The sequence below is a fragment of the Corvus brachyrhynchos genome, unplaced genomic scaffold, assembly GCF_000691975.1.
Source record: "Corvus brachyrhynchos isolate BGI_N302 unplaced genomic scaffold, ASM69197v1 scaffold31, whole genome shotgun sequence".
NCBI classification, from domain to species: Eukaryota; Metazoa; Chordata; class Aves; order Passeriformes; family Corvidae; genus Corvus; species Corvus brachyrhynchos.
In genome coordinates this window covers 3,315,066-3,333,271 of record NW_008236196.1, presented here as the reverse complement: position 1 = coordinate 3,333,271, position 18,206 = coordinate 3,315,066, and the positions used below count along the sequence as shown (strand labels likewise).

At 48.2% G+C, this 18,206-nt stretch overlaps 1 protein-coding gene across 1 annotated transcript; it reads right to left on the bottom strand.

Moving 5' to 3' along the window:
* Positions 1-3,151: 3,151 nt before the first annotated feature.
* VEGFA (vascular endothelial growth factor A) lies at positions 3,152-14,592 on the bottom strand (the record flags this gene model as incomplete). The annotated part of the gene is made up of 7 exons (XM_017739967.1): positions 3,152-5,816; positions 8,046-8,177; positions 9,308-9,379; positions 11,805-11,951; positions 12,118-12,150; positions 12,556-12,632; positions 14,371-14,592. Coding segments are annotated over 7 exons (705 nt in total), but the record flags the coding sequence as incomplete, so codon positions are not given.
* Between the last annotated feature and the right edge of the window lie 3,614 nt (positions 14,593-18,206).

The following is an 18,206-nucleotide window of genomic DNA, read 5'->3' as shown; positions in this document are numbered from 1 at the left end:
CAGATATTTCCGATATGTCTCTCAGTTGTGGATGGGCAGCATCGCTCACCTGGATGTATGGAGGCAGCTCAGGCAGCAAATTTAAAGAAATCCTTATGGAAAGGCTTTTTTGGCCTCGGGAAGCCAGTCTGGGGCAAGTGAACAGGTGGCACTTGCCCAACAAGCCCACTTCCCTTTGTATGTCTGTAATGACCTCACACAGACAGCGAGTTGCACCTCGGGACATACTGTCCTGATGTAGGCAGCCAGCAAACCTCTGACATTTGAAGGGGAACCTGACCCTTCTCCCCTTCATGATGTAAAGCCCCTGGGGTCCTCCCACCTCCCCACACCAAAGGGCAAGCCTTCCCCAAAGCTGTGGCCAGGCACTCTTTGCACTCCTTTTGCATCCTCCTTCACTGCTGTGCAGGGGATATCGCCTCTCTGCTCTTATCCACAGCTCACCACCTCTTACGAGATATGGGGTACTTGGCTGGAGGTCCAGGCATGAGTGCCTGGTTGCTCTGGGATGGCCAACAGCTCAGCCACCCCATCATGCAGGGTGTCAGGCGCTGTGGGGCACAGCAGGGGCCAGCAGCTGCTTGTGGAGTGGCACAGTGCCACCAGGGCCACACTGGCCTGGCCCCAAATGGGGAGCTGGGAGCAAGCATGGTGCATCACAGAGCAGGACTGCAGACCTTGTGCTGGATGATGGGGATTAGCCTTGAATTTCAGCCATCCCAAACACAGAAAGACTGCCTGCACACTCACCACATGGACTACTATAAAAATACCCATCTCTCACTACCAAAGGTCCCACGGGCAGACAGTGGAGGGCATGGCCTGTGAAATTAGTTTCCTTTGGGCTCCCAAGGTCCTTTGTGGAACCATGCTGAAGGACAGGCACTTTATAGGCATTTCTAACACAGACACTGTAGGTGGTGGTGGGGCCCAACCACAGCCTGTCTGACTTACAGACCTGAAGAGCGGCACAAGACATCATTGACAAGGGGTTAAACCAGCTAGCAGGTGCCAAAAGGGAGAGACAGACAGGGTTTCCAACCAAAAGCACCCTTTATTCCATTGCCAGTGGGGTTTTCTGTTGTGTCTGCCCAGGGCACCCTTTTCTGCTTTTCATGGTGCCTCTGCTCTCTGAATCCCACAGAATAAATGCAGCAGGCACGAGGAAAGTATCAGCTGGCTGCCTGAAGATAGCATTTTAATTAGCCAGCAACCAAAACGTGGACGTGACCAGAAGCCTTTCAGGGAAAATTCTCGTGCACAGGGTGAAAGGCTGTATGACAAGATCAGAGTGCCAGCCTGAAAACCTGGCCTCCCTCCACGTGTCCTCGCCTCACCTTGGGCCAGGGCACAGGTGAGCCAGGTCTGAGCTCTGGGCAGGGTGAGGGGCAACTGTGCTCCTGTGTCCCAGTCTCTCCAAAGGCAGGGTTCTCAATCATGTACAGCCTCTCCAACCAGCCTGAGCTTGCTTCCAACACCAAGCTATGATGACTTTCCTCACAAGAGATGACAGCCCAGTCACACCCACCCTGGAGAATAAAGAAGGGTTGGACTGCTTCCAGAGCCACAAGTACCCCTGTCAGAGCTGGCTTGGGCAGGGCAGGGTCTTGCTGCAGTTGTTTGAGGCAGCTACCTTGGCTCTGCTGCATCCATGCAAACAAATTCTATCAGTTGTCCCATCTGAAATATGCCATCCAGCCACTGTCTCATGAAATAGGTGGCTACCAGGTCACCTGGCTCTGCAGATATCCTACTTCTCCTGAGCCCTTAGAGGTAGGAAAGGAGAAGGGCACCAGGAGCAGCCAGCCCAGCTTGCCATTGGTGGGACAGGGTTTGATGTGTTGTGACTGACAGCAGGAACATGCTGACTCATCCATCCAGGAGACCTGGATCCCCTTACGCTGAGATTTCACATCCAGCTCAGCTCAGGGGAGAAGCACTTACCTGCCGGCTTCCATTTTTCCAATTTAATGACTTGTAAACATTTCCCAGGTCTCAAAGAGGTAGAGCAGGTCTCCTGAGCATAGGCTTGCTGTCTTCATCACCTTGCACAGCCACAGGCAAAAGAGCCCATAGATCCACACAGAACAAAAGCCAGTGGTGAATACACAAGGGAAGCAACTCCTTGGGTTCCTCATGCAGAAACATCCAGACGGCTCACCTTCTCACCTCACTGCTGCAGTCCACAAGACGTTGCTGAACACAAGGAACCAAAGCGTCCTGAGGTACTCATCCTCTTTCCTCCACTCCACCCTCTGCTGAGGCAGCAACTGCAGGTCCACCTGTTGAGCTACCTGAGTCCATCCTAAATAGAAGCCAGAATCTTTACCTCTGCAAGAGCAGAAATGATGCAGCCATGAATTCAGTGGTCTGTATTACCCTAAGTGAGTCACCTCCCAGACATCCAGGAAACATCCTGCATGCTCCTTTCCAGTGTGGCCAGATGACTGACACATGACACATTCCTCTCCATGGATGACGAGGAAATTACACCACTGCCAAAGTTTTTCCTCCTAAAGACCCCAAAGCACATCACAAAAAATGCAATGATATCAAGATCCCTCATGAAGTGATGAGCATGTCAGATCCCTCATGTCAGAGCTGAACAGTTTTGTTCCATGTCGTCCAGGATGGCAAGGTCTGGCTGAGCCACCACTGACAGCGAGTTACATGCACACAGGTCCAACTGCAAACACCAAGTCCATTACCAGAAAGGGCAGGCTCAGAGCATTACTTTCACCTTGGATTGTAAACTCCACCAGGATCGCATCTACTCATGCCTGTACAGTACCCAGCTCAAGGGACTTGGCTCCTGATAGGAGAGAGGCAGGGTTGGGACCATCACCACACTGCTTGGCATCAGGCTGGGAAGAACCCAGGAGTCCTGCCCCCTCGGTCCTGCCCATCTCACCCCCCTCTTCTCACCAGGCAGGGAACTCAGGCTGAGCTCCACACAAAGATTCTGGTGCCTACCTCCCACTCATTTCAACGGGTTTTAGGTACCTAGATGCTTTTGGAGGCGCTGGGCCCAAATCCGAGAGTCCAGCTGGTAGGTTGCTGATGCTCTGTAGCCTCCAGAGGCAATGCTGGACAAACTGTTACACAGTGGAAGAAAACCAGGATGTAAAGCAGAAGGAGAAGGCAAAGGAAATCAAGGTCAGAATTAAATTCTTTAATACAAAAAAAGTTTGTTTGTCGTCGTCGTCGTTGTTTTTTAAGATATATCTGTAATTTCTTTGTTTAAAAATAAATATGTACTAAGGAATATCTTGAAAAAATTCACTAGACACAATATGTAGTGTTAATATCTTTTTTCCCCGCAATTATTACAGATAAACAGTAGCACCAATAAATAAAATGATAACAAATATTAAAATTAAAAAGGAGAGAGATTCAAGATGTAGAATTTTCTATTTTTTCCTGTTTCTTCTTTTTACATATATAAAAAAAATCGTAGTGTCTATTTAATCCGAATCACACATATACATAAACATATATATATATACAAACACATAGCCAAATATATATATAGTATGTAGATGTATATCTAACCGTTGTCTCAATAGGAATGTGTAGGGGTAGGTGTTAGAGAAATTAATTAAATAACTGCCCATAACATGCTACTGACTCTGCCAACAATTGGGGAGAGATGGGATGGGACAACAGGAAGGTTAAATTTATACACAACAAGTACAAAAAAAAAAAAAAAAAAAAAAAAAAAAAAGAAAAAAAAAGGAGGTACGGCTTATAAATAGTTGAAATTAAATATTAACAAAGAATACTGAAAAATCCCTACTCTTTAATTAAATTATCTGTTTAATTTCTAATTTAAAAAGGGATATTAAATAAGTATATAAAACACTTTCTCTTCCCTCCCCCAATCGGAAGCCTCTGTCTTGCACACGATGCAGCATGAATATTCTACATTGCAGATGCAAGCACCCACCCGTGTGTTTTCTCTCCTTCTGAAAGCCATCAGTCGGATGGGGAGATCCTAGTGGTTAGTAGTCACTTGTTGTGAGTCTGTTTTTAGACTGTCTTGTCTTTTTGGAAGCTTTCCGTGTTGTACATTATCAGGCGTTGAAAATTCAATTGCAGATGATGTTTGGCAGCATTCTGACACAGACCGAGTACCTTTTTGATTATTATTATTATTAATAATAATTTTAATCACAGAACTAGATTATATATATCCACATAGATGTACAAACACACTTTCAGGGGGGTGTGTGTGTGCGCGCGTGTGTAAGGTGGGTTTCACATACACCACAGCCTACACTGCAGATACACACATAGCCAAGAACCTCACGACACTGCTAAGGGACTCCAGCTGCCTTCACATTTGATTCCCCAGCCCAAGACATGGAAAACGGGCCTGATATTTACAGTATGTCATTTTCAAAAAAAAATCTTGACATTCTTAAGGGTCATTCACACTGGGCACGCAAACTGAAGGCAGCAAAAGTTGCTTTCTTTTTTCCCCCCTTCAATCTTGGCATACATATATATTATTTTTTTATATATATATATGTATAAAAATAAATATATATATATAAAAAAGAGAAAAAAACACATACATACATACATACATACACACAAATGCATACATTCACATACATACACACACACACCCCCACTACTGTGTATATACTTTTGATTAATATCCCTTTCCAGAAATGTTCCATAAGCATCTTGGATGCTCTTGAGTGGCAGCTCTGTGCATGAAGAAAGCAGACAGTGCTGAACAACTGTGTGGCTATGCACCGGTCCCCATTCTTGCTTCAGCACACTGTAGACCTTGTGTCCTTCTGCAGCCACCAAGGGCGGGAAATCTAGACTCCTGTGATACTTCCTTGAACGGAAAGTTAGTGCGCATCAGCTGCCCACCATCCTTAAGAGAAGCCAGCAGGTTTCTCTGGCAAAGGTTCTACAGCAAATAAAGTCAACGCAAAATGTACACTGACATCCCATGTCCCAGCAAGGCAGGCAGGTTATGAGACGAGTAAGGGCGAAGGTTGGGGGAAGAGAGGGGAGGAGGAATCCTTGATCACGGAGATGGCCATTTCCTTGGCCTTTGACCCATCGCACCCTAGGATGCCGCTCTTTGGAACTCCCTGCCCATCCTCTCCATCACCTCTCCTCCCTGTCCCAGGCAAGGAGAAGGTGGTTTGTGGTACAGCACACTCTACAGAGAAACAGCGGAGGCCGCACAAGTCAGTTAGAGTTAAGAAGTTTACACCCAGCGCTTCTACTCAAGTCCAGTCTTAGCTTCTTATGCCCCAAGTAGCCCGCTTGTGTCCACAGCAGTCGAGTATTATCCAGTGAAGACACCAATAACATTAGCAATGTTAAAAAAAATAATCAGTATATATATATATATATTATATATATGTGTGTGTGTGTGTGTGTGTGGTTAAGATATACATATATGTATATATAGATGTGGTTAAAATATATATACATATATATATATGTATATGCATGTATACACACATATATATGTATGCATGGGAAAACCCATCAAATACACCCCTATAAGTCTTCCTGGCTCTGTTATTTAGCAGCATAAAAAGAAAAATAAAATAAAACAGTTCAAAACCCATAGGTGAATTCTGTGCGGCGGGTGCCTTGGGGAATGTTCCTTCCGGAGTCCATCGTCCGTACTGAAAGTGCTGTGCTCTACCGATCCTTCATTTTTAGGGTTCATTTGGATTAGTGTTTTGTTTTGTTTTATTCTGTCCAGGCGAGAAATCAGGCTCCAGAAACAGGGCTGTTCCCCCTTCTTTTCCGCTGCTCACCGTCTCGGTTTTTCACATCTGTCAAAGAGGAGAAGGAAGGAAAAAAAAGAGAACAGGGGTTAATGTTTGTGATGCGGGTGCAAGTAGGGCAGGGAAGGGAAGGAAGGGTGGTGGCTAATGTGTTCAAGAGCACACGGTGTTAAGGCATGGCATGACGTCACTGGTGGGGTGAAGTGCTGTGCAGATGGGGCAAATCAGCTGAGAATCTTGACCCCACAAACGAGTCGATGAATTCTATTCCCCCTGGCTCACTGAGACAGAGCAGGGGGGATACTCGAACAGGAGTAAATTTAGAAGCAGAATCAGTGGCTTCCTCACAGATAAGCTGAGTGTCTTGTTTGCACCTTTGCACACCATACACACAAACACAGAAAAACAAGGCTAAGCAATGCATGCAGAAAGACACACACCCTCGGCTCTCCACCTAGCCTCTTGTTTGGGTTGGAAGCAGTGCAGACAACAAGGCCTCATGCAGGCAAGAGAGTAGCTGCTGTGAGTGGGGGTTAGCACCAGAGAACAGCAGTGGCCTGAAGAAGCAGCAGGAGAAATGAGAATTTACCCTCCCCTGTAGGTCCCAATTCTAATTCTACAACAAAGAGCATGAGGAACTGCAGCTTAACCAGCTTTTTATCTGGAAACTGATAAGCTAACCACTCCTATGACTCCTTCCCATTTTTCTGGCCAACACACCACCTCTGGAAACCTCCCTTAGTGCTAATTATCCCACCACAGAGAGGGACTAGTAAGAGAAACTAGTAAACCCCTTCTGCCATCGTGACTTCTTTGGGGTATTGTTTGGTTTTTCATTGTATTTGTTACCATTTCTCACCCTTCAAACTTTGTGGGGTAATTATCAGTTACTCTGGACTTTGGGAACAGGAACAGAGAGGAAAAGGCCAACATTAAGTCTGGTCTCAGACTTCAGGGGTTTTGCTCACTAGGAGAAGTTTAACTCTAGAAGTGGCTCTCTTCTGGCCCCTCCATTAATTACTTTCCCACTGAAATTACAGCACCCCAGAAAAATTCTCTGTATACAGAGCAGTTTCCACCCGCTGGCAGTGCCAATGCCTCTCTGGCTTGGACACAAAGAATTTTCACACCCAAAGGAAGCACTTGTTACTTGTATCAGCCTTAGCCACCTAGCCAATGGATGTCTCCTCTTTTCAAGATGTAGCCACAGAGGACCCTGGATCTCCCTTATTTTCTCCCCCTGAGCCACTGCCACTGCAATACTCTCTTAACAGGAACAATCTCCTAAATCTCTGGGAAAGGGGTCTGAGTTCAGAGTCACAGCCAAGTGCTCATTAGCAATCCCATTTCTGTCTCCCTTTAGACAGGTAGGATGATCCCACACCAGAGGTGCACACATAGCTTGTGTGAGTCAAGATACCCCACTGAGTTCACCAAAGTGCTCAGGTGAGAAACTGAGGAATCAGTTTCTTTACATGTCTGTGCCACGGATGGTGTGTGACAGCATTCAGATGACACATGGATCTCTGAACTAACAGCATGGATCTCTGAACTATCACTAACCCCACAGTGCCTTTGTGTCTCCCACCTCACACCTCAAATATGCACCTCTGCCTTAACCCAGGGTCAGACTTAAATATGTTGTATTCCATTCACAGTCCTGAGTGCAGCCCCTCAAATCACAACTCTGGACAGGACATGGACGGGGAATTGTGAGCAGAGTATAAGAGGACAGGGTGCTCTCCCTGGCTTTTAGAAGAACAAAAAGGCAAAGGAGAATGTAGGTTCAGCCTTGAGCGGTGCTCCTAATGGCTTTCCTCATTCTGCACACAGCAGAGCATCTATAAGCCACAGAAAAAGGGCTTGGAAGACAGGGGTGGTCAAATCCTAGTCAGTTAAGGATTTGTCTTTGTCCAACAGTATGCTCAGAGTTGCACACAGATAATGTACAGAGAGATACAGACCCTCCCCTGCCTACCTCAGCAACATGAACTCCATAATCCTATTCTATGATAAAGAATACCTGAGACACAAACGCCCTGTCTCTGGGAGCCATCCCCATCCAAGTCCTGAGAGCACACCTGAAATGCACAGCTGCCCTCTGACACAGGGAAACTCTGTCCTCACCCCAGTTAGCCCCTCTGCCCTCTGGCCCACATAGGACAGAGAAAAGAAGTAATCAAATAGCACTGGTGCCAGAAGTCAGCAGGCAGCAACCTCCCCCCTTTCTCTTTCTCTCTCTTTCTCTTTGTGTGTTTCATCCTTCAGGACACAAACCTGCAAGTGCGCTCGTTTAACTCAAGCTGCCTCGACTTGCAACGTGAGTCTGTGAATTTGCAGGAACATTTACAGGTCTGGGGATCTTGTACAAACAAGTGCTTTCTCCTCTCTGAGCAAGGCTCACAGTGACTGCAAAAAGGCAAAAGGAAAGATGTCTAAGCTACAGCGCTTCAGCAGAAAGAAAATACACATGCAACACCCTAAACATCAAAGCAATCCCCTTGCCCCCTCCCGCAGCCCCCAAGCTGCCCACTGGAGTGTCACAGGCTGATGGATTTTCCAGCAGCACCCTGACAGCCCCAGGACAGCAACCCCTTGCATTAGCGTAGAGAAAGAAAACAGGCCTTCTGCACAGTATTCACAAATGCTGCATTGGATCCATTGGCTCAGGCCAGGGGGAAGAAGAAGGGGAAAGCAAGGATGGGAAGGTGAGAGGTCCCAGCCAGCTATTGGCACATCAATGAAAGGAGTCCTCTGAAGTGGACTATTGGAGTAGAAAGAGGCCAGCAGCTAAACGAGTTAAATACACAGGGTCTCTCCTCCCCTGGAAAGCAGCTGGGCTCCAGCATCACATGCTTACCCCTGCAGCCAGCACTGCCCTCTTTTCTGTAAGCCCCATCCCAACCTTGCTGCCTAGGAGTCTCCTATGGAGGGGCCATGAATTTACAATGCAGAATTTTGTGAACCACCATGAGAGAGGCAGAGCAAAAGAGACAGGGAGAGACAAGCCACCAAATCCAGCAGAAAGAGAGAAGAAAAAACAGACAGAGAGCCCCCCCCGGCTCCCCAGCGCCCCCTCTCTGGCTTCCCACAGTCCCACCTCTCCTCTCCACCTGTGACTCCACCAGACACACACGCACATGTGCACACGCACACACACACACACACATGCATGGCAGATGCCAGCCTGCCTGTCACCAGTCATCATAGCAGTGAGGGCACGAGACAAGTGGGGGAAAGCAGATGACAGAGTTACAACCAGAAGGTGTGAAGAGGTGCAGGGTACTCGTCCACCCGCCACACTCTTGTGCCTTGGGAAAATGGTTGCCACTGATGGTTAGAGAGCCAAGCAAGCTAAAGCCACCTTCCCTGAGATAGCCTTAGTGCCAGAGCAGTGCCACCACCAGTGCTGCCCCTGCAGGATCTGCAGCCCACCAGTGACTGGGAGGGGAGGGTGAGATTTGAGCGAGCAGCAAGCAGGCAGATTGGTTTGGGGAAAGGGAGGGAAGAGAGTCTACAAGCAGAGGACACAAACGTACAAGCTGAGTGGTTTGTACCGGCCTTTCTTGCGCTTTCTCTTTTGACCCTTCCCCTTTCCTCGCTTTGATTTTCTGGAAGAAAAACAAAAAAAAAAAAAAAAAAGAGAGAGAGGGGGAAAGAAAGGGAGAGGTAGAGAGAAAACGGAAGAAAATGCAAGGAAGAAGAGAAAAAAAATACAGCCATGTGCCTTGCTGGGAGGGGAGAAGCACATGAGGCAGGACTGGAGGATAAATCCCAGGGCCGAAGCACAGATCTCCACCTCACACACGCATTCACCGGCTCCGGCGCTCCTGTCAGCTCTGCAACCAGCCTCCCCACAGCCAAGCCAACACCAGGGAACTCAGCAGAGACCACCTCCTGCAAGGCTGCTGCGAGCAGAGGTGGATCTGCTGGAGCCTCAGAAGGGCACCTGCCCCCTCCACAAAGGGGCAGTGGGAAAGGGACGGGGGGTGAGAGGGAGAAGGAACAGAAAGCTTTGTGAAAGCATCACGCCACCGCAGTGAGTGCAGACAACCATTCCAGGCGACAAGCACAGGTGCACAACGACTGACAAGAGGCAACCTGAGTGACAGGGCTCTCTGCAGGGAAGGGGAAATCACTCTGACCTGATGCACTGCCCAGCACTGGGCCTAGGAGGGGGCAGCTGAGCTCCAAGAGCTCTGCTGCAGGGCTGGTGGCAATCCTGCCTTGGGATGGGAGCACTCCACAGACAAAGGAAGAGATCTGATCTACACAGCACTGTTGTGTGGGAGAGGGCTATCCAACCTGAAGGCTTTGGTCATCCACCTCACCTCCTGCCTGTGGTTCAGAGGATTCCAGGAAACCTTACTTGAATGTCTGTAACTCCTCTGGCAGCCTCCATCCTGAGTACTGAAGAGTAAAGAGGGAGAAGAGGAAGGCCTGACCTAGTTATTTTACCCAGGAGATAACCAGCAAGCAGCTTTCAGATCTTCCCTCCTTTCCCTCCTGTCACCTTCCACGTGGATCTGCCAGACAGACTAGCAGATGGAGCCAAGGCACTGACTCCATTCTGAAAAATTCACCAGTTGCCTCTGATTCTTGGGCAGGAGCTGAGGCAGGCAGAGGCTAGGATATGCAGTCCTGGACATTAACCATGGATCCCTATGGGCCACTGAGAGCACAGGGAGGAGGGAGGCTGGAGCCTGTACTGCTCCTTGAGCCACATTAGCACAGGAGCAAGGGAGAGACATGCAAGGAGAAGGCCCTAGGCAAAGCACCAGGGCTTGTCAGGCAAATGAGTCCCAGCTCTGAGGCAGTTCAGCAAAGGCTCCCTCGTTCCCTGGTGCAGCCCACCTTGGGAGAGAGCTATCAAAGGGAACTGAGGGGACAAAAGAGAAAGCACCATAGGTGTCTCCTAGGCCCTGTTCAAGTTGTCTCACTGGAACGAGTGTCAGAGCATCAGCTCAATCCCGGTTCTGCCCTACATGTCAGGCAGGAGTCACAGGGAGACGGTGAGGGGAAGAAAATCAACCTGAAGGGAGGAGAGGGGTACCAATATAACAAGACTTTCAATCAAGCACAAATCAAAGCACACCAGTCTCTCCCATCCCTTCCCTTCCTTCCCTGGGGAGTGCAGAACCAGCAAAGAGCAGGCAAGGTGCTGTTAGAAGAGGAAAGTGAATGCAACACAGTCCGAGCTGGCTGCTACACCCACACCCCATCCTCACCAGAGCTCACACAGACCAAACTCTCACACACCTTCAAACTACAGAGCCACACAGACCAACCATCCCCGACATGGCCCTGTGCAGAGAGCACCATTGGCTGCACGCAGTCCGATGCAGCCAGGAGCAGATTTCCAGGGCGAGGAGGAGAGGCTGGAAGGCAGCTAGAAATATACAACCACCAGGAGAGGGGTGAACGAAGCTCTCTCACTCTCCTGTTTGCTCCCTCTGTCCCAGATTCAGCCTCATCTCCAAATATTCACTCCTTCCTCTCCAACTCCACACCTCTAAATGGCAGACTTGCTTTCCCAGTCATGCACAGTCCAACTGATCCCCTCGCTCAGAGAGATCACTCAACATTGTTTCACATTTTATGCTTGTCCCTGCAACTACTGCAGGATTAGAGCTTATTTTTCTACTTTCCACAACCTTTTTACTTTGGGAAGGAAGTAAAGGGAAGGTTCTGACTTAACCTCCCTCAGGCCACCAAAGCAAATCCATCAGATTAAAAAAACCCCTCATGAAAGCCTTCACTGAGATCCAGCTAGGACATCCACCTCCCTTTACACCCTCCCAGATCCCCACCCAACCAAAACCAGTGTCACATCCTGCACGGCATCAGTCCTGCCTCCACCAGGCCTCTATTTCCACCTCTCCCTGTAGCCAGCAGAGTTCCTACCCAAGCTGCTGTGAAAGAAGCCAGCAAATACTCACTCAAGCAGCAAGAAAAAAATTAATAATAAAGAAGGGCAGCAATTTGCAGTAACCAGAAACACCCCAGGAAGAGGGAAGGGGAGAATGGGGGCTGCACCTTGAATCCATTCCGGCAGGACAGACACGACGGGACTTCCCTGACTCGGGAAAAAGCATTAGGATTGACTGCCATGGCCATGGGTCATGCAAGGTCCATGTCTGGGGTATGAAGGAAGGACCATCAGATCTGGGTTTCTGTGCCCACCTGGAATGGATTCAGAGTGTCGCCCCATGCACTACTACCATATGCCATTTCCAAAAACACCTTCTTGAAGTGAGTGTATCCAACCAAAGAAAAGGGCAAGGGGCAGTGGGGAGAGGAAATGCCAACCAACCACCAAAAGAGAAAGGAGGAAAGGCTTGTCACTTACTTTTCTTGTTTGTTTTTGACATCTTTCTTTGGTCTGTGGGGAAAGACAGAACAAAGGCCTCATTAGAAGAGAGCTTATACTTCTAGTATTATCCCCAGCTCCCACCAAGTCCAGGGAAGGACCTGTACAGACAGCACTGCAGGATGCCCATGGCACAGGTCAAGTGGTCCATCCCAAAGTGGTTTTGCTCTCCTGTTGCACCTTGCTGGTAGCCAGTGCCATAAGATCCCAAGTTGCAGGCTAGCACTGTCCACCTGTGATAGCTAGAGATGGAAGAGCCCTGACAGCAGAAGGCTTCTTTTCCCAGGCTCAGCCATCCCACTGCAAACCAACCGAGGAGACTGCATAAGCATCTGAACAAGAGTCCCAACCCAATGACAGAAAAAAGGAAAGGCTCAAAGTTGATTGCAAGAGGAACCAGTGCTGCTCCATTCTCACCTGCAGTCACATTTACTGTGCTGTAAGAAGCTCATGTGTGCTATGTGCTGACTCTGATGGGGTTTAATTCTCATGATCTGGAATGAAAGAAACAGAGAGGGTCACCGCCTGTTCACTCTTCATATTCACAGCTCCAAATCAGGCCGCTGTGCACCAAAGCGCTCGCACCCCAGCTGCTCCTGGGAAGAGCAGGGCAGAGTTCGAGCTAGCTCTGAGGCCCCATTCTCCCAGTCAGGGAAGGCCTTTGATCACAAGCAAGCAGCAACACCAGACTCGTGCCAAAGCTCTGTTTGCTCCTGCATGCCCGGTGCCAGCACTGGTGAATTGCCTTGGAGACAGGCATGGGAGAGGGCATACCACCATAGCAAGGTTCTCAATGAGCCCTCCCTGGCTGATGCTGGACTGACAGTAGCTGAACATCCAGCCTGCTCGTGCAGAAGCAATGCTACAGTCTCACACAAAGATCCAAATCAAAAATTCCATATCCAACTCCTTTTCCTTAAGCCACCATTCCTTCCCAGCTGACATCTCACTTTCTCAGTGACTCGACACACAAAATAAATCTGGAGATCTGTGTTCATAAGAGCTCTGCAAAGCTCACCTGCATCACTCAGGCCCCAAACCCAGGTACCTCCAGAGAAGTTATTTAGAAGCTATGGAATATTGTCACATTCTCTTAACCCAGAACATGACTGGACCACTAGCTCTAGTGATCTGCTTAAGTGCCTCTGAACCCTTACAGGCATGCAGGCATACCCGCCAAGAACTGTAGTTCAGCAAGGAATGGTAGGAAGAAAACCACCCCTAGCTACACCAAGATAGTATTTTCTGGTACCCAGGCTGGAGCCTGAAAGAAGAAAAGCAGTATGGGGAACCATGAAAGGGCACAGGCAGGTTCTCCAACAGAGTTCAAACACAGCCCAGAGCTCAAACACATAACAGGTAAAAGGACCTGCTGCTTAATCACTTAGCACTGCACATCTCTCATCGATATTAAAAGGTGACAGCAATATTTACAGTGGCCATGCAAGAGGCTGAGGGACAGAAGTAGGTGAGGAAGTTATGGGTATGGGTAATGGGCACCAGCATGATTTTGGACACGAGCTGGGATCCAGCCTGACAGATGAGGGCAGTAACAAAGCTCTCTAAAGCAATTTGCATCTTCCCCATAGGCCCAGCCTTTGCTATCATGGCCACCTGTGTCTCTTCCAAGAAATGAATTCAGCAGCCTCCAAACAAAGGAGGAAGATGCCCAGAGGCAGAAAGGCTTTTCCAGCTGACACAGAAGCAGTTTGTTTCTTAGAGCCCCTTTCACCCCTGCTGTGCCAGGGTAGCTATGACCCAAATTCCCTGCTCTGTTGGTACAGGCCGACCTCACAGGAGAGAGTATTGACAGGTTCTCCCCTTTCACCCTACTCAGCTACCTTCAGAACAACAGCTGTGTGTAGAGTTAAGGTGGAGCAAGGGCCCAAGGAGTATCTCCTCTGGGAACTTGGACATAATACCATCGGAAATGCTCCTTTGTATTCTCTAAGCACAAAGTGCTCCTTTGCAGAAACGCTTCTTTGCATGCTCCTACCTACTGTATTTGGGCAAGAGCCAAAAAACAGACTCTCCTCTTAGCCTTAAATAGACATAGGCAACTCATCTTTTAACCCTGCATGGTGGAACACTGAGCACCAGAGTCAGAAAAGAGGTTCCCTGGGGTAGGTTGCCCTTCCTCTGAATTAGCTGGGAGCTGGGACTTGGGGTGGCTGTGATGGCTGACTTGCTTCCTTCCAACCAAGGATGGCAGATTGCAAGCTGGACCCTCACCTCCATCGTGACGTTGTACACATCCACAGGGACACATTCTAGGCCCTCATCGCCGCAGCAACCCGCACATCTCATCAGAGGCACACAGGATGGCTTGAATATGTACTCCACCTCATCAGGGTACTCCTGGAAAATGTCCACCAGGGTCTCAATAGTCCTGCAGAAGCTGCGCTCGTAGACTTCCAGGAATTTGATAACTAGAAGAGGAATGGAGGGAATAAGTTAATGCAAACTTAGCTCAAGAATGTCTAGTGCTTCGCCCCTTAAAGTGAGCCAGATAGTTGCAACACAACTACCCTATGCTCTTCACTAACAGTCTTGCAGGCCTAAGTCCTTTGTCTGTGCTCTACATACACACACATCAAAGTAGGAAGGGAAAAACACCATCTCTTCCTACGGCTGCTTCAGGGCAAAGGCAAGATGGACAAGAGAGCCTCATTATTTGCCTCCCTGGTACCATGATGCATGCCACAGCTGACTCTTCCCCAAATCCCTTCTCTGCTATTCCCCATACTCCTGGTATGCTGCCACCAAGAGTATCAGCTCAGCCAAAAAAAAACCTGAAGCTGTAGCAGGTAATCTGCACTCTGGATTAAGGCCCTTCACTGGTTTGCCCTTTACCCCCTTTCAAAACAGCTAGTGGATGCCTCAGTGGGTTTTAAAGCTAGAAGCATCCTTTGTACAGACCTCAGACACTTCTAAGAGCAAGCAGAGGCTCTGAACCATGGAGCTATGCTATCTTCACCCTTCCTGTCATCTACCTCTTCTGGCCATGCAGAACATCCACCTCAGCAGGTCACCACAGAACCATGACAGCATCCACTACAAGTCACAGCCTCGGTGTCTCCATACTGACCACTTTCCCAGACCAAGGAACCAAGCCACCCACTGAAAGATTCAAAGTAAGCTCACAGCACCCTCAGGATTAACCAGACTATATATTTGGCTACTGAACCACAATGAGACAGTGTGGGAGGGGGAACAGGGTGGATCTGCCATTATCCCATGCCTTCCCTACGAATGGAGCAAACACTAACTGCTTGCGATCTGCACTGATTTCACAAGCATTTCTCAATGTTTCCCAGTCTCTTGCCAAAGATTCATTTTGCTGCTTGGTCAAGGGTTGGAGAGATTTAAAGAGATGAGAGATAGTATAGATAAGTACACACACACAAACCTCAGGCACTAGTAGAGTACTGCAAATACTGAGTACCTGGAGCCCTCCAGGACTCCTCACACTAGCACCACACCGGCAACGGAGGATGTCTCACATGGAGCAGAGGAGTATGCACAAGGAGATAGTACCTGCCCCATGCTGTTATGCACTATAATGATCCACCTGTACAGTATGCAGAGTCCTCCAGCAGCAAGGTTGATAACTCAGAGTGATAAGAGCAAACTGCTTGCATCATGGAAAATAATGGTCTCCTGTAAGCGTTTCTATAGTGCCCTGAACTTGTGACAAACTGGCATAAAGGTTACTTTGCCACAAAAATGCAAAAGCTGCAGGGCTTGGAGCTCACAGCCCGCAGTTAATTGTTGAAAGTTAATTCTAGGTCATGCAGGGCTGACAGTGCCATAGTACTGAAGTGCTGAGATTGGGTACAAGAGGGGAGGAGCTTCCATCCAAGGAGTTTGAAGTGTCAGAGAGCGTGAGCAGCTATTAAAAGAGAAAGCGGCTTGTGAAAGGGAAATGCAGCCTGGCAGGCATGGACTGCTTGTTGGTATTCCTTGTCTAGAAGACAGTATGTTTCTGTTCCTTGTTCCTTCCCTTCCTCTTCCCTCCTCCCCTAACTGCCGTATGTCTCCTGTCTGTTCTCCTATCTTGTCTGTGACTACCTCCTTCTTCCTGTTCCCCTTTGGAGTGACCTTAGTCGCCGCCTATGCTCCAGCAAGTTGAACAATTTAATATGTGGGAAATTCTGCAGGCACAGTGATAATCGCTGAACTGCACTGTTGATTATTCACACTGTGCCAGACACAGGATCTGAGAACTCTGGCAGTAAAGGCATAGTTCAGGATAAAAATGCTTACAGACCTACGTCAAGGGGAGGGATGGAAGGTAAGAGGGAGGGAAAGCAGCAGTTACCTGTGCAGATGAAATGCTGCTCACCACACCAGTCTGGGGCATAAACGAAGCAGAAACCGAAACAGAGTAGAAATGTGAAGTGAAACTGACTGACATCTGCCATGCTTTCCTAAATGTTTGCAGTACCCAAGCATTTGGATTACACCAGAGAATCCAAATTACAGATTGGTCCCAGAACAGCACACTCAACTTCTTTTGCAGGGTCTTTACTTTCACAGCTGCACCCTGACAACTATACTTGAGATCTGGGAGATGTGACAGGACTAAATCCTTCCCACGAAGAATCTGGGAGTTTCTACCTTTAATTTAACACATGATGGTTTTCCAAAGTCTGAATCAGCCTCTGAAAAGGAACCAGGGAATCTTCTGACTTGCCAGTCAGAAAATCCTGCCACAAAAGGCACATTGCCGTATTTTGCTGGACACAGAGCATTCACATGGAGACTGTGCAACGTTCTGCATTTCATTTGCACAGTTACCACCTAAACCAAACTGGAGTGCATGACTGAGGTACAGTCATCCTCACAGCAAAATCCTGCCCCTTCTATCATACCTATGCTTACTCCTATGTACTGGGAGTTAGATTCCACGCTTTGCTGCGCTGATTCTGTCTATGCTTCCTTTCCATTGGTTCTGTCACGAATGGAAGAAGGTCTCTTTCAGGGGAAGCACAGGAAGGTCACCAAAGGACTAACACCACCAGGTCTGCTCCCTTCCTGCAATTTGGACTTCAGCCCAAATTAGAAGTTAATCCCACAATTAACTCACACTCCTACCCTGCAACACACCTCCAGATTTGAGTCAGAGCTTCTTAATTGTAAATGGAGGGGGAAGAAAGGTTAAAACGCAGACAGGACCCACATTAACTCTTCAAGGCAGAGTTTAAGTTCAAATTTGGAGCAGTCAAGTGAGAACATGCTGGACTGCAAAAGGAGAAAGTCTATGATCATTTTGTCTCCCTCCCCATCAATGGCTTAGCAGCAATACAGACACACTGTTATTTTAAAAATAAAAGTGCAGCCACAAGTGCTGGTGGTTTCCTTTATTTATACCAGAAAATCTTTTCCCGTGGAACAAAGAGTGTTTGTCTGACTCCTCTACAACTTCCTGTCCCACAAAACATGTGGAAGCCTCTCTTGAGCACAAAAGGGTAGGGGCTGATGCTAAAATTACAGTCTCCAATCAGAGTAAGGCCATCCCAAATAAAAACCCATCACAGCTTGACATCTCACAGAAAGCATAAAATGGCCAAAGACACAAACCCACCTTTCACCCCAAGCCCCCAAGAGCTTCAGTGGAAGGAACTACAGGAATGTTTCTTGGGTAACAGAGGCCTGTCATCATCTCCTCTTCACACAGGAAAAATTGAGGTATAGAGAGAGGACCTCTAAGGTCAAACCACGGGACAAAAGTAGAGCCAGGAAGGTAATGCCAGGAGTCCTGACTTCTAGTTCACATATATATCTACATTGCAGAACCTGAAATAGCACCAGGACAGTAACACCAAAGTCTCACCACTTATATTGCCAGACCAGCTTCTCCTGCAATCCCATCAGCCTTCTTGTGACAGAAGTTAATTCTGTTTGATTCTTTCCCTCCCCAGGAAGGATTTGTTGGACACAACAAATGGCACAGATGAGGACACTAGCTCTTTTCTACCAACAGCAGAGAACTGGTTACCAAAATAAGCCTCACAGCAGGCTCCATCTTGATCCCTCTGGAGTCACTGAACCTTCTTCTGTTGACT